The sequence below is a fragment of the Culex quinquefasciatus genome, chromosome 2, assembly GCF_015732765.1.
Source record: "Culex quinquefasciatus strain JHB chromosome 2, VPISU_Cqui_1.0_pri_paternal, whole genome shotgun sequence".
Taxonomy (NCBI): Eukaryota; Metazoa; Arthropoda; class Insecta; order Diptera; family Culicidae; genus Culex; species Culex quinquefasciatus.
The window spans coordinates 9,474,307-9,488,575 of record NC_051862.1 but is presented as its reverse complement, the minus strand read 5'-3'; the positions used below and the strand labels follow the sequence as shown (position 1 = coordinate 9,488,575).

Sequence of the window (14,269 nt, the reverse complement as noted above, 5' to 3'; positions counted from 1 at the left end):
GTGAGAACCACGTTGGGATATGTGTAGAATCGTGTTTCTTCATTCTATCTCTCTTGTATCTTGTAGTCATCACTAGAAGACAATACGGAGTTCAACGGTGCCGTGGGGAACCACGGCCTGTGCACGGCCAGTTCCAGCACGACCTCATCCCTGACGTCGGTGGCGGTGGCCACCCTGGGACATCATCCACAAAGGTAAACATGTTTTAAGAATTTTAATGTTTTTACTAACACTGCGTTTGGTACGGTATGTCCACGCCTCCTTCTTTCCCAGCTAAACAAATTAGCGATTAAACTCCACTTGTTCTCTACTCTCTAACCCATGTCTAGATCCTCGGACCCCTGGCTGCGCCCCGAGCGTGACAAGGACCACCTCGATCTGGACCAGCGGCGCGCCTCCACCATGACCGCCCGTCTCTCCCTCTTTGACGCCCTGGACCTGGAGTACGCCCTGCTGCGAGCGGCCGCCCGTGGTTCCGTCGGGCCGTACTCCCTGAGCGAATCGCTCCACAAGCTCACCTTTACCCAATCGCTCGCCTTTCCGGCGTTGGCCCGCGGGTTGGCCTCGAAGCGGCGTGCCTCGACGGAGCAGAGTTCAACGCGGCCGCTCAACCCGAACGAGTCCGGCCTGAACACGTTCGCCAAGGTCGTCACCGCCTGTGTTCTAGTGATGGTTAGCTTTCTGGTGTTTCTCGTAGTGTACAAGTACGTACGGACGTGAGGGTTGCTCCTGGCCCCGACCGAAGTCACGCTGGCACAGGCCACCACGGCCACCACCCTCGTGACCAACAGCTATCACCGCGTGGCTAACAGAACGCTAGCGTCGGGCGTCAGGAAGCTTTTTAACCTCGAAAATTAGTGACAAAAGTGCAGAACAGCGAAGAACATTGTGCAGCACAACGTGAACGTGAACCTCCCAGCGCGAACCGATCGGGAGGGAGGGGGCGGAAACGTGCTTCTTTCTTATGATGTAGATCATTTAAGGAAATTTAGGAAGAAAACAAATGAATAAGAAGAATGAGAGAAAATCAGCTAAAGAAGACGGTATTTAGTTCGTATTCAACATCACACGGTCACCAAGTTTATCAAACATTTGTAATGATATATCCAACATTTGATCAAACATCGGTATTATCGAAATCATTTTGAACTTCAACATCATATTCCAAGTAACAAATTGTTTCAGGAGTTCTACAAGAGCTCTTCAAGATAGCTACAGCATAGCAGTTTGGACCGCGACAGGATAAAAATCTCTTCAAGTACTCTTCCAAACTCCTGAAGAAGGTTTGAAGTTAATTTTATCCTGCCACGGGCCAAACTGATATGCTGTAGCTATCTTGAAGAGCTCTTGTAGATCTCCTGAAACAAATTATTGCTTGGGATGACTTCACTCTGTTGCTTGGAAATCCGGAAATTTAAACATTACATTTTTCTATTATTTTTTCTGAACTTACTGTAACATATAGACAGATTATTAATTCCAGATAAAATTTAGTGACGAGGAGAATGTTTATTATCCCTTTAAAAAAAAGGAAAAAGATCAAAGAAAATTCACAATTTATGTAAAAACAATTTTGCTTTTGTTAGTTGTTTTTTTTAGCTGGTGTTATTTTGCCAGATGCTTTTTATTTTGATAGTTTTATTACTTATTTTTTCGTTTACTATTATTATTTTTTGATGTTTTGATTTTTTTGTTATTACAGTTCTTGTTCGGTAACTGGGCTGAACGAAAAATTACGAGGGGACCAACGATGCAACGATGCATAATATTTTCGTGATGAAATATAAAAGTAAAAGTTACTCAAATTTATTTATTGTGCTTACTTTTCATATTTCTTTAATTGTGACTTGAAATTCAATATTAAATTGAAAAAAGTGCTTTTATTTATTAAACATGAATTTTGCATCCAACCCCTCGGTCATTTTGACGTTTGTCTGAGCGCCCAGTTAAACAACGCCCAGTTACCGAACAGCTACTGTAGTGCCCTCAATTACACTCGATTTTTGAACATCGGATAATCGAAGCACGTTTTTTATCATCTTTGTCTTATTTGGGAGGTTGAGCTCAAAAGTGACCCCAAAATGGCTCTAAAGTGGTCTGGGAATTTTTATTAAAAGATGGCGGTCAATATGGCGCTTGTGAAATATAGAAATATTGATGAATATTGGCAAAAATGATTACAAACCAAAAATTGGTAAGAAAAAAGTTTCTATTTTGCGTAAAAAAAAAAATTTCCTCAATTCGATTTTTTTTGTAAAAATATAAACTTAACATTTTATTTAGAAAAAAAAATACTTCAAAATAATGCACTCATAATTTCGACTGAGAGATAAAATTTAAGCAATCAGATTTTTCTAGATAATTAAAGGCAGTGCATTAAATCGATAGTTCATTTTTGAAATGGCCAAGCATCAAAGGATTTAACTGAAAAATAAAGGAATCACAAAATTTTTCAAATAACTTGGTTTTAAATGATTTTAATTTTAAAAAAACAAAATCAAAACATCTGGAAACTTTGGATTTTGTGGATTTTTTTATTTAATTGTCAATGAATTTTCAAAAGAGAAAATTTCTTAAATCTGTTCTGTCATTTTTACAATTTTTGATATTTTTTGAATTTTTTTAAAGCTGAAATAGTAGTTTATGCAACAAGTTGCAAAAAGAGGATTTTTTCAGCACGAGTCGTATATTTATCCAACGAGGTTCACCGAGTGGATAAATACGAAGAGTGCTGAAAAAATCAAGTTTTGCAACGAGTTCCATACAACATTTTTTGCAATTCCGAAAACACCCATTGAGGGGAATTTTAAGTCAAATTTCTATGTATTTTGTCAATAAATCATTTAAATAAAAAAAAAAGTGCTACTTTTCGAAACAAGTGCTGAAAAGTTCCAGAGTTTTTTTTAAAGGACCAATAAACTATTGTCTTTCATATGTTGGACCTAATAAAAAAAAACTCTAGAGTTCAACTTTTCAGCACTCAATTCAGTGCATTTCTTCTGAAAAGTGTTGCAATTCGATTCTGTTATTTTTGGTACAGAAAAGTAGGCTATTTCGTCGTTCAAGAATGACAGGAAAAAGTTTCACGACGCAATTGCTAAAAACAGTTTTCTCATTTATCGCGAAAAACAACGTTTATCTATTTTTTTACCCATACTTAAAAAAATTTAAATAAAAGATGCAATGACCTTATGAACTTCATTTAACATTTTTAAATATTTACCTTGAAAAAAAAATTGTCAATTTAAGTTGAACGATTCAACGACTTTATTGGCCACCCTGCACTGTCATCAACCACCCAAATTTCACTAGTTTGGGGTCGCTGAACTCTAATTTGATGTTTATAATTTTAAAAATTGAAAACACGTAAAAATATTAGTTACAATTCGATTTTTCCAAGTTTTGTTTTCAATCTTCAAATAATTGAGAATCCATAAAATCGACGTTTTCATGTTTTTTTTAATTTAGCTAACGAGATTAATTTGTCAATAAATATAACTATTTCTTACTTTTGGAGACTGTTAATTCCATTTTAAAGAAGAATAAATATGAAAACAACATACATTTTAAAATATTTTTTCTTAGCTAAAAATCGTAAAATTTCTAAATCAACTTTTATTTTTTATTTTCCTGAAACTTTCACAGCTTTTTGGCATATTTTTTAACTCGAACAACATTTGCTAGTAGGATGTTTAAAAATAGCTTTGTCTATAGTCTTCCTTCATCATTAAATATGTTTAAATATGCAGGCAAAAGTCTTTGATAAAATTCGAAGAAATTTATATTTTTAATTTTTGAAGTAAAACAAAATTGTTCAAAACAATCGGTTTCCAAAAACAATAGCATAGCTAGCTAAGAAAATTTAAGGATTTAAATTATTAGAAAGCTGAATTAAAATTAAATTTATTTTTTTTATCTTGAAATCTTAAGAATAAAAACCATAAAAAACCTACCAAAATCAGCTATTACTTTGAAATTTCCAGCTTGTTCTCTCAAATTTAAATCGTTAATTTTAACACTCTCATAAGTAGTTCATATTTTGATCAATTTTCTCTAACATTTTATAAATCTACCATTAAAGACAACAGATACAAAATTGGACTGATAGAATAAATCATCATAAAGTAAAAAAAATGAGACGTAGGGCTAAAACAATCTTATCAACTATACAAACAAGGAAAAAACAAACAAACTGAACAATCCTTCTTAGCTAACAAAAATAAATTTTACTTAAATCCAAAAACAAAACTTAAGCAGTACTCATTCCTTAAATTAACAAAAAAAAACTTGACTTATCAATCGACTAAAATTACTCCAAAATCCAAATTGATTTCTGAAAAAATACGGAAAACTAACATTTCCGTTCAACCTGAGAAAGTGGATCGGCAAAGGTGAGCGCACGGACACTCCCAAACCCTGTACAGATTTTATTAAATAGTCAAACAGATACATTTAATTAGTTTTTAAAATCGAAAGCCCCAGGTTGTCCTGCATCGGCAGGACCAAACCAAATGGACAAGCAACTCTACTCTGTGATCAATCCACATTCACACAAGAAAACAAAAAAAAACTCACTCAAGCAACACAGAAGAAAGCTTTACCATATTTTTTTAAATCATTTGAAAGTACTTTTCTTCATCTTAGAAATTCCAGAACTTCAAAAAAACACTCACAAATCATAGTTTTGTGAATTAGTTACATAGATTCAAATCCCATTAATTCGCTTCAACCATAAAAAACACAAAAAAGTAAATATTTTAATGCACCCTTTAAACCATCATCACACCGACAATATTACCCAAATAATTCAAACCGAATCAATTGAAGGTAAATTTATAGGACGCTGTACATTAGAGGCTAACTTTTTCCAATGAACCAATCAATAAGCGAGCTATAAACAATTATTTACACCATAAAACGGAGTCCATTAATCCTATCTGATCCGAATCAACTGACAAAAGCTTTAAACTTAAACTTGTTTTATTTTCATAAATAATAATCCAAACTTAATTAACGTGTACGTCATTTTTACACGCTTAACCTTAGTTAGCCAAATTATTTCGTTTGACATTTCTGAATGCACTGAAATAAATCGTTAAGAGAAAACTAATCGAGATATTCCACGATTCAGTCGCAACAACAGAAAAACAAATGGTTTCCGTCTGTTTCCACTGAAAAAAGAACAACACAGAAAGCAGACTGTCCAGAGCGTGTCTGGACGTGCGACAGGATAATTAAAAAGTAATTAAATCATTCAAACCCAAAAAACAGAACCCGTTCTGAGTGTCACTTCTGCCGCGAGGACACTTATTTTTTTGTTTCGTTCAGTTTTCCAATTGAGTTACGAAAAAAACTAACCCCGTTCTGACCATGTGATGGGATGAGCTAATTTGGAATGAAGAAAGAAGAAGCAGCAGCAAGAACTAATAATAATGAAAATTAAACGTTTAATGAATGATTGAGGTTGTGTCACTTTAGCGATTAATATTGTGTTGTTAATTCTAGTTGGAGCGGAAATAAATAATAAACGAAGAGACCGGAGACCCGTAGGAGGACGACAGGCACAATAATTACAGATAATGTCACGCGAAAGGACGATAATTGATTCGAATTGTAATTAATAATAGAAAAAAACTAAACATCAACGTAAAATCGAATACACAAACAGAGAGAGAAATTATGTAACGAAAGCCGCGAAAGAAACGAAAATAAATAGTGTATTTTATTGGCGAAGTTTTCAGTTTTCGGTTGCGTTGACAGCTTTATCGGTACGTTGTACCTTAAAAATAGTGAAATAATTGCAAATGGATTTATATTATATGAGAATTATAAACAAAAAAAAACAAAGAAAATCATTTTATTGTAATCGAAGCTAGGTAATAAACGAAAACATTAAATTTAATTCCGCTAACTTTCTAGGAATTCCGAACGTCCATGGAAATTTTGCACACCTCGAACCAGTCAAAAAATAATCAAACATATTTAAAATGAACCACTCAATATTTGTTTTTATTTGTGTACTTTTTTTTTAACCAGTAGAAATCATGACCAACACTGAAGATACTTTTTTCCGGAAATATCACAAAATTCCTAAAAAATAAAATTTTGTACATACTTTCAAAAAACAAGATAATATTTTTTTAATTGGTAATCAGTATGCTCAACACGGTCAGGGTGGTCACTTAAATCTTATTTTGAAATTCCCGACTTTTCCCTATTTGTAATTTTAGAGATTGCAAATCAACAAAAATTATCTAAATAAATTTCAAAAATTATTCAATTATTAAACTCTTTTGTTAAAATAACAAAATATTTTTTAAAAAGAAGCCTCGAGAGCTTCTATTTCTATCTGAAATCAAGCAATGTTCAAAAATAATTACCAAAGCTTTTAAAGTTTATTATAAAAATTCCAAGCATAAAGTACACATCACATGATACATAAATATAGTTTTCAACTGTCGAAAACAAATAATTTAGTTGAAAAAATATCGAGTATTGAGTTATATATTTTTAAGTTTTTTGTTTTTTTTTGCTTAACATAGTTTGTTTATTTATTTTTTATCCTTTTTTGCATTTTTCACAAAAAACTGAATTTAAAAATAAACAGATTTTACTAAAAGTATCTCGATTATTAAAATGACCAGGTGCCAAAAATTCAAAATGTTTGATTTTTTTAATTTAAAACGTTTTTTATATTTTGAACGGTTTTTATTCTAGATATTTCCCCGTTTTGCTAATACATAAATTAAAATCATGATCTATCTTTAAAAAAAATACAAAATTCTAAACTAAAACTAAACACAAAATATTGAAACTTTAGTACGCAAATTGGAATTGTTTTTTTCAATATTTAAGCAATGTGACAAAATAAAAAATAACTATTATTATTAAATCGCGCAATTGTTTTTTTAATATCTTCAAGCAATTGGGTCCTAAAATGAAGCTTAGATTGCTGATATTATTGTTTACAGCGATAAAGCTTATTTTTCTGAGTACAATGACCCTTTGTACAACCACAAAGAGTTTAAAATGGATTTTTAAATCAATTTTGAAAAATTAACCTCGCGGTCCTTCTTGACAGAAAAGTTCCTACTTGACAGCTCGTTCCAAGGGGACCATAGTTGATCCATCGAAAAAACGTTGTCTTGTCAATATTTTTTTTGCGTTTAAATGAAAAAAAATTATCAGAAATGGTTATTAATCGTGTTTTTTCCCGTTGTGCATAAAAATTGACATAGGGCTTTAGTACCCAATTCTTGACTTTTGAAGAAAATACACGAATTGGGTACTAAAGCCCTATGTCAAATTTTATGTTCAACGGTAAAAAACGGTGTTCATGGTCGTTCAAAGGGTCATTGTAATCAGTAAAATAAGCTTTATCGTTATGAGCAATAATATCACAAATTTAAACTTCATTTTAGGACCCAATTCCAGACTATTTTCCGTTTTTAGCAGTTTCCCGACCATTTCCGAATATTTCTGACTTTCCCGGTTTAAGTGAAACGCTTGCCCATTTTGATAAGTATTTCACTGTTAAAAGCAAAAATAAAATTAAAATTAAAATAACAAACCATATTTTCAGCATTCGAATGAAAAAAGTGTGTTCAGTTGTTTTGCAATTATTAGTTTTCAAAAAATGTAAGATATGACAAAAATATTTTTTTTAGCGTGGAAAACTTTTTGCAGTATGTACTGTTTATCGAAAATTAACTAAAAATAAAAAAAGAGCTTTGAATAAACCAAAGCATGCTAATAAATATTTTTAACAGAAACGGGGAAAGTAATGGATTCAAGTTTTTTCAAGTAATAATAAATATTGCTGATTTGCCAGTCGAATTCCCGGTTTCTTCAGGTCGAATTAATTTTCCAACTTTTTTCATGTTTTTTTCTCGAGATGACCTCCTGGACTACATACATGTAGAAAATCACAAAATTTCATAATTCAGAAAATTCGCTTAATTCACTTAAAACATGATTTTCAATCACTCCTGAAAGTTTCATGAAGATATTTCGAGATTGAACTGAGTAAGAGACGATTTAAGTTCACAATTTTGCCCCAGTCATGAAATATTCTAGCAGAGCTGGTTCTGTTAGAATCCTGCTAGAACGGTGGAACATTTCTGCTAGAATGCTGTAAGAATATCCAGCTCTGTAAGAACTCTGCTAGAATCCTGCTAGAACGTCGTGACTGGGTGCCATGCGCAAAGCGAACTGTCAAACGTTCTGTTCGTTTTTCTCTAAACACCGAGTTGATTTACGGGTGCCACGATATCTCGAGATGGGATGGACCAAATTGGCTGAAATTTGAAGTGAAGACTTCCAAGACATATTCCGTGTGCATGACGAAGTCAACATAAAAATATTTTTATCTATTTTTAAAATTAAGTTTTTGAAAATCGGCCTTCGTCATGCACACGGGACCAGTTTAACGAGTCTCCACCAAAATTTTGAGCCAATTTGACCAAAGCGGTGTTGAGATTTGAGATTTTTGAAACTGCTAAACTAAAATAGCTATATCTCGGCAATGGTATATCCAAATGTCTTCATATTTATTTTGTTAATAAACAAAAATGTATATTTTAATGCCCTGCAAAAACATTTTGAAAAAAGTTTAAAGGTGTGCTTATACCAACCTCTGTCATTTTTGACGATTTACATGTATATCTCGATTAAATTTTCAAAAGGCCCTATCTGCATAGGAAACCCATGAGGGATAGGTTGTTTTGAAAATTTAATCTAGATATAATCCCTTAAATTTTGATTCATGAACTTTTAATCTCAGTTTTTTGATTTTTGGTAAAATATTTCTGAACATTTTTTTAGCTTGATAATCAACCCTAAAATTTGAAAATGTGCAAAGTATTGCTTTCTTCTCACTCTTCTCCAGCTTCTTGAGACGATTTTTCGCGCTACGCATCCAAGGTTATTACCGCCACAGTTCGCGCACTTGATGCGCGTCTACTTTGTTTTACGCCGACTCGGTTTTTGAGGTTAGAAATTTGACAGCTCGCTTGCACTGTTTACATTTTTAGCACGTGCGTGTGCGCTTCACGGACTTTCGTTTTCCAAAACAAAAACACCAATAATTTAACTTAACTTCTATTTATTCCTTACTCTCTACAAACACCCACAACTCTTCACCACCATATTTTTGTACTTTTTCAAGTTGATGTTCGCATCGTCGATGTGATACAGTACCGAGATCGGGTTCAGCTTGGTCGGCGCACAGCACGGCTTCGGAACACTGTTCGGGTGGATCAAGTGCACCAAGGTTTGGATGAGGGCATGATTGGTCGCGTTCATGTGGGTGTTAAGTGGGAAGTTGCAGTCCCCGTGGCAGAAGAACGCCCCGAATCCATCCGGCGCGATGATCCAGTCCTGCCAGTTGAGGTCACGGAAGCTCACGTACAGAGTGTGGATTTGGCAGGATTTTTCCTTCTGGGACCATCGCTCGAGGAAGGGGTTTTTCGGCTTGAGGGATTTCTTTGGGGCTTTTCTGGGGGAGTTTTTGACGACGCTGCGCTTCGATCGGTTGTTGTGGGTCGTTGGTTTGACCAGTTCACGACCCTTGCAGTAGCTGACCAGGAAGGGTTGATAGCGTCCGTACTTGTTGGAGAGAATGAGGCCGAAATCTTGCGGGCGAACGTTCTTGGAAGGTCTTTCGTTGTAGTACGCATCGACGAAGATTCCCTTGTTACCGATTCGGTTGGTCATCCACTGGTCCATGGCGTCCGTAACGTTGATCTCCAGCCAACCCTCGTAGTTGTACGGAACGGTGTGCTCCGCGATCAACTCCAAGTTGTGCTCCCCCCGTTTGGCGTTGTACTCACGAATCAGCGATGCCCGTACCGTGATCAACCTCCCGCTGGTGATCGCGTTCCAGTCGTCGATCGTCGAGTTCTTGTAGATCCGCAGACTCGCGTACAGCTGCATCGCTCCGTCCGCCGAAGTCTCGCTCGTGTCGAACCACAACCGCTCGCCGTACCTCCGGTGACGTATCTTGGGCAGATCTTTGTGGCCCTTGTTCAGAAACGTCATGATCACATCCGACTCCTCGATCACGCGCTCATCCGCGATGGTCAGCAGACTTCTACTGTAAACGCTGCCCGTGTCCCTCTGCCGGCGTCCGCGCCCTCGACCTTTCGCCGCGTCCAACTGTTTGTGGTAGATGTTGAGCAGGAATTGTGGCGCCGACTTGCGCAGCGACGGATGAATGTGCTTCGAGTTTGGCCGATCCGGCAGCCCCAGCAAGTCCAGAATTTCGTGCTCAATCTCCTGCCGATCGTGCAGCGTGATCGCGTTCTGGCGGATCGTCTGACTGACGCCATTGTCCACGTAGATTCCAGACACGGCCAAGGCACCGCGGAGCGCCACCACGAGCAGAATTAGCGCGCCAGTGATCATCGCAACGACTTATGAATGACTGGTTTGATCTTCTCTCCGGCGAGGGGAACGAGTTTTATTGAGGTAGGTAGAACATATTAGGGACGATCTTTTTCGGTTTTTTCGAAGGTCTCTCTCTTGCGCTGGACGGTGCATGGCAATTTTAGGTATTTCCTTTTTCTCGTTCCATTCTCTCTGCCTTCGTCTGCCCAATTTGTGTACCTGAAATATCATTTTGGGGGGGGGCGGACACAGTAAAAAAATATTCTAGCAAATTTGAAGTATCAAAAAAGTAAGCTTGAAAGTTAACAAAAATCAATTAAATTTCACAAAAATCATTACACAATTACCTTAATATTTTTCACTGTGCACTCGGAAGCATGTGGAAGTTTACAAACGGTGATAGTCGTTCGTTCAAGTGTATGTTTATCTTATTGGCTTTGAAAGAATCCAGCCCGCTTCTCGTGAAGATCACTCAGCTCAGCTCAGCTCGTTGAGCAGTGTGGAGGATGATGATGATGATGCAGTTAGCTTGTTTTAATTTAATTTAATTTTAAATTTGAGCGAATGAGTTTGGTAGTAATTGATAGATGAATTGAATGATGATCTGGAATGAGTATTTGAAAATTCATTTCTATATTACTATCTTATTTCAAAAGAAATCAATCCAATAAACACATTAAAAAATGTTGAAAACAATAGTTGAAGAAAAGTTTTGCTTAAAACTTATTTTAGAAAACCTGGATGAACGTTTTAACTACCTTTTCCCACATCTTAATATCTATACTCTATTCAATACTTATTTATAAGACTGGATTGCCCAGTATGAAATTGGAAAATTAAGAGGCATTTTTTTGTAGATTTTGCTCGGTTTGTTTTAGAGGTCGTATCGAGATGCTCCGGTTTGGAAATCACGGCGTGTTTTCTGGGCAACATTAAGAAGAAAAAATAGTCATCGATACTTTCAAATGTGTCTTATAGGAAATTTTCTCAGCTTTACAGTGCTTCTTAGAGCGAAATGTTTCATCGAGAAATTTCTGAGATATCTATTACTTGAGTTTTTTGTTTTAAATTCTTTAACTATTTATTGGAATATTTTTAATAATTGTTCAGGAATCTTGTCAAAAAATATGCTCTATGTGTCGTTAACTCTCCAAAATGTGCAAAAATTAAAAAGAAACAACTTTAATCGTAATTGAACTAAAAATTACTGTTGCAAGCTTCAGGAGAAATACTCTCCATGAGTATGGAATGATTTTTTTTCTGGTTTTGTGTATTTATGAAGTAGTAATAAAGAATCAGCAATATTATAGCAGTCTCAACTTTTATAAAAAAAAAATCAAATACTTTGATTATTGTTCAAATAGTTTAGAGTTGATGTTTTTGATTATTATTTTTTTTTTTTAATTAAAATATTGAATATAATATTTTATGTTTGTTTAAATGTATAAAAAGTCTTGTGGTGGTGTAATACTTTTGAATGCATTTTTGAAAGTAAACCATTTAATAATACTTTGAAGCTTGCAACAGAAATTTTTCAAAATGTTTAGCGATTTGTAACCTTCTACAAAGTTTTTCTTTTCTTATTGTAGACATTTTGATAAGTAAATGACACAAAAAACACATAATTTGACAAGTTTCCTGAACAGTTATTGAACATATTCCAATAAATAATTAAGACATTTTTACATGAACTTTTATAATAGATATCTCAAAAATTTCTCGATGGAACATTTCGCTCTAAGAAGCATTGGAAAGCTGAGAAAATTTCCTACAAGACACATTTGAAAGTAGCGATGACTATTTTTTTCCTAAACAGTTTGTTCTAGAAAACACGCCGTGAAATACTTTAAGCGTTTGTTTGTATATTAGCGTGGTTCACGTTTCTATGAAAAAGACAAAAGTTGTTATTTTGTCTTGCATCAACCGGAATTTCGTTCTTTTATGTCCCCAGAAGCACTCCTGAAAATTTGAGCCCATTTGGTAAGGTCTAGGAGCTCCAGTTTTAATTTGAAATTTATATGGGATTTTGATTTATTTTCCATGGGAAACTATCTTTTTTTACATTGTATTAGGATTTTTTTTTTATAAATCGATGAAATGACTTGATTCTTATAGTAGGAGATAGGTTTTGAACTGGGGAACAACTTTGTAGAACATACCAACATGCTAGGAAGTGACCCTTTAAAGATACAGATACTTTTAGATGGTGGCTTTGAAGGGGCTTTACTGTGTGGGGTGAAACGGGCTAGCTGGCGTAAGTTCAAGATATCTTTGGTTTTTAATCGATGGTGCTTTGACTTTTTCTAGTCATATTTACAAAGTTATTTTTAGAACATTTATTTATAGACAAGCATGGGCTACGGTTTTGGCCAGCAGTGTTTTGTGAGTTTTCAACGATAGCAAAATCTTTTCCTTGGACAATCTGGCCACCGGTGTTGTTCCAGGTTATCAAATGGATGATGAGACAGTTCGGACACCGGCACTGTTCCTGATGGCGGTTTGCTGTTTGTCAAATATGTTTTACAAGAATTGGTGGACAGTTTCGACACCGGCATTGTTCCGGGTTGGCGGTTGGCGGGTTATCAAATACTGTTCTTGTTAGGGGATCGACACAGTTGTCTGTCGATCAGTTAAGAAGTTTGAAAAGATGGGAGGACGGGGAGGGGCTGGTCACGCTTACGAAATTGGTCGGGACCGCTCACTCCGGATCGGTAAGAGTTAGTTCCACTATAGCTGCCAAAGTGTATATCCATCACATTACCCGCAGATATCACAGCTCTCTGAGCCGGACCGACCATTAGCGCTCTGTAGAGGTGGACCAGGTGAAGAGCACGAGGCCATACAGAAAAAATCAGCACGTCGCAAATCCCGACAACATCCAACGAGTACTTCGGGAAGGTCAAAGCGGAGAACAACGAGAACCTCGCCCTGTATGAAGCGCCGAGAACGACGTTTCTGAACACCGCCAGCTGGATCGGACGCACGACGTAGGTGAAGGTATTTAGGAACAAGCTGGCAGACAATAATTAAGACCCTGTCTCAGGTGAGCAAGAGCGTTCAGACGCACACGGAGACACACCGGCTATGCACCCTAGGACGACTCCGATCTAAATCGGACGCGCGAGAGTGGAGACGGTAGGAGAGACGAATCGCACGCCAGAAATCAACCGTAAGCGAGTCAGCAGCAAATGACGCCTATCTCTGACCAAGTTTTCCTCATTCTCAAAAGTTAAAGGTCACCACCGCAAACACGGGTACAAGTGAAGCACGGCCCATTATCAAGGTCAAGCAGACATGGAAACAAGATGTATGTTCGCTGAACCACGCGGAGTCTCACCGATACCAATAAATTGCCCAACTCAGACAACAAGAGCGGTACTCGAAACACACGGATAACTACAGGAGTAACTGAAGCTAGAAAAAACGCCCCATGGACCGAACGGGGTAAGATCAAACTAAGTTCGAGTGAGAACATTGAGAGCTAACTACATCTGTTTCCGTAGGTTTGGTGTTCCTGTCCCTGAGCGCGAGGACGGATCAATCGTGCACAGGTTGAGCTGATTGGCTGGTGGATTCGACTAGAGCGCTTCATTCGCTCCAAGCATCTGGTAGAGCAGGGCCATGCGCGCTGATGGAGTGCTCGAAAATCGGGCGCATCACGTGGACGCAGAGCGGAGTGCGTGCTAACACCGTACGCGCAACAATATCCTACGCGTCGGGCGGACGCAAAGCTTCGTGCGCGGCAACACCGTACATCAGAGACATGCGAGGTTGAAGTAGGAGTTTTGAATCTATTTTCAACCTTATCAACAGCTGTTAAAATGAGTTATTGCGTTGATTGTTTTAATTATTTGTTATAAAAAACTGAAATACACAAACAATC

The 14,269-nt window shown here is 36.5% G+C and overlaps 2 protein-coding genes and 1 long non-coding RNA gene across 3 annotated transcripts in view; 2 read left to right on the top strand and 1 right to left on the bottom strand.

The window, feature by feature from the left end:
* Nucleotides 1-1,142, top strand: part of LOC119768045 — a 139,070-nt gene extending 137,928 nt beyond the window's left edge. Inside the window, exons 4-5 of the mRNA XM_038258368.1 lie at nt 67-194; nt 330-1,142. Of these exons, the coding sequence (XP_038114296.1) occupies nt 67-194; nt 330-720 (519 nt within the window). The 3' untranslated portion in view covers nt 721-1,142. The remainder of the gene's footprint in view (nt 1-66; nt 195-329) is intronic.
* Nucleotides 1,143-9,091: 7,949 nt separating this feature from the next.
* On the bottom strand, nt 9,092-10,514 carry LOC6053108 (protein 60A). The gene has a single exon (XM_001869217.2). It carries the CDS (start codon nt 10,402-10,404, stop codon nt 9,118-9,120), a length of 1,287 nt encoding a protein of 428 aa, XP_001869252.2. The 5' UTR covers nt 10,405-10,514; the 3' UTR covers nt 9,092-9,117.
* Nucleotides 10,515-13,083: 2,569 nt separating this feature from the next.
* Nucleotides 13,084-13,495, top strand: LOC119767777. Its single transcript, XR_005277697.1, has 3 exons — nt 13,084-13,097; nt 13,154-13,373; nt 13,430-13,495. It is a non-coding gene; the product is annotated as an uncharacterized LOC119767777 (long non-coding RNA).
* The last annotated feature ends 774 nt before the right edge of the window (nt 13,496-14,269 follow it).

Bases quoted from the DNA above. Each gene is read 5' to 3' on its own strand.
- LOC6053108 (XM_001869217.2), bottom strand. From the start codon at position 10,404: ATGATCACTGGCGCGCTAATTCTGCTCGTGGTGGCGCTCCGCGGTGCC.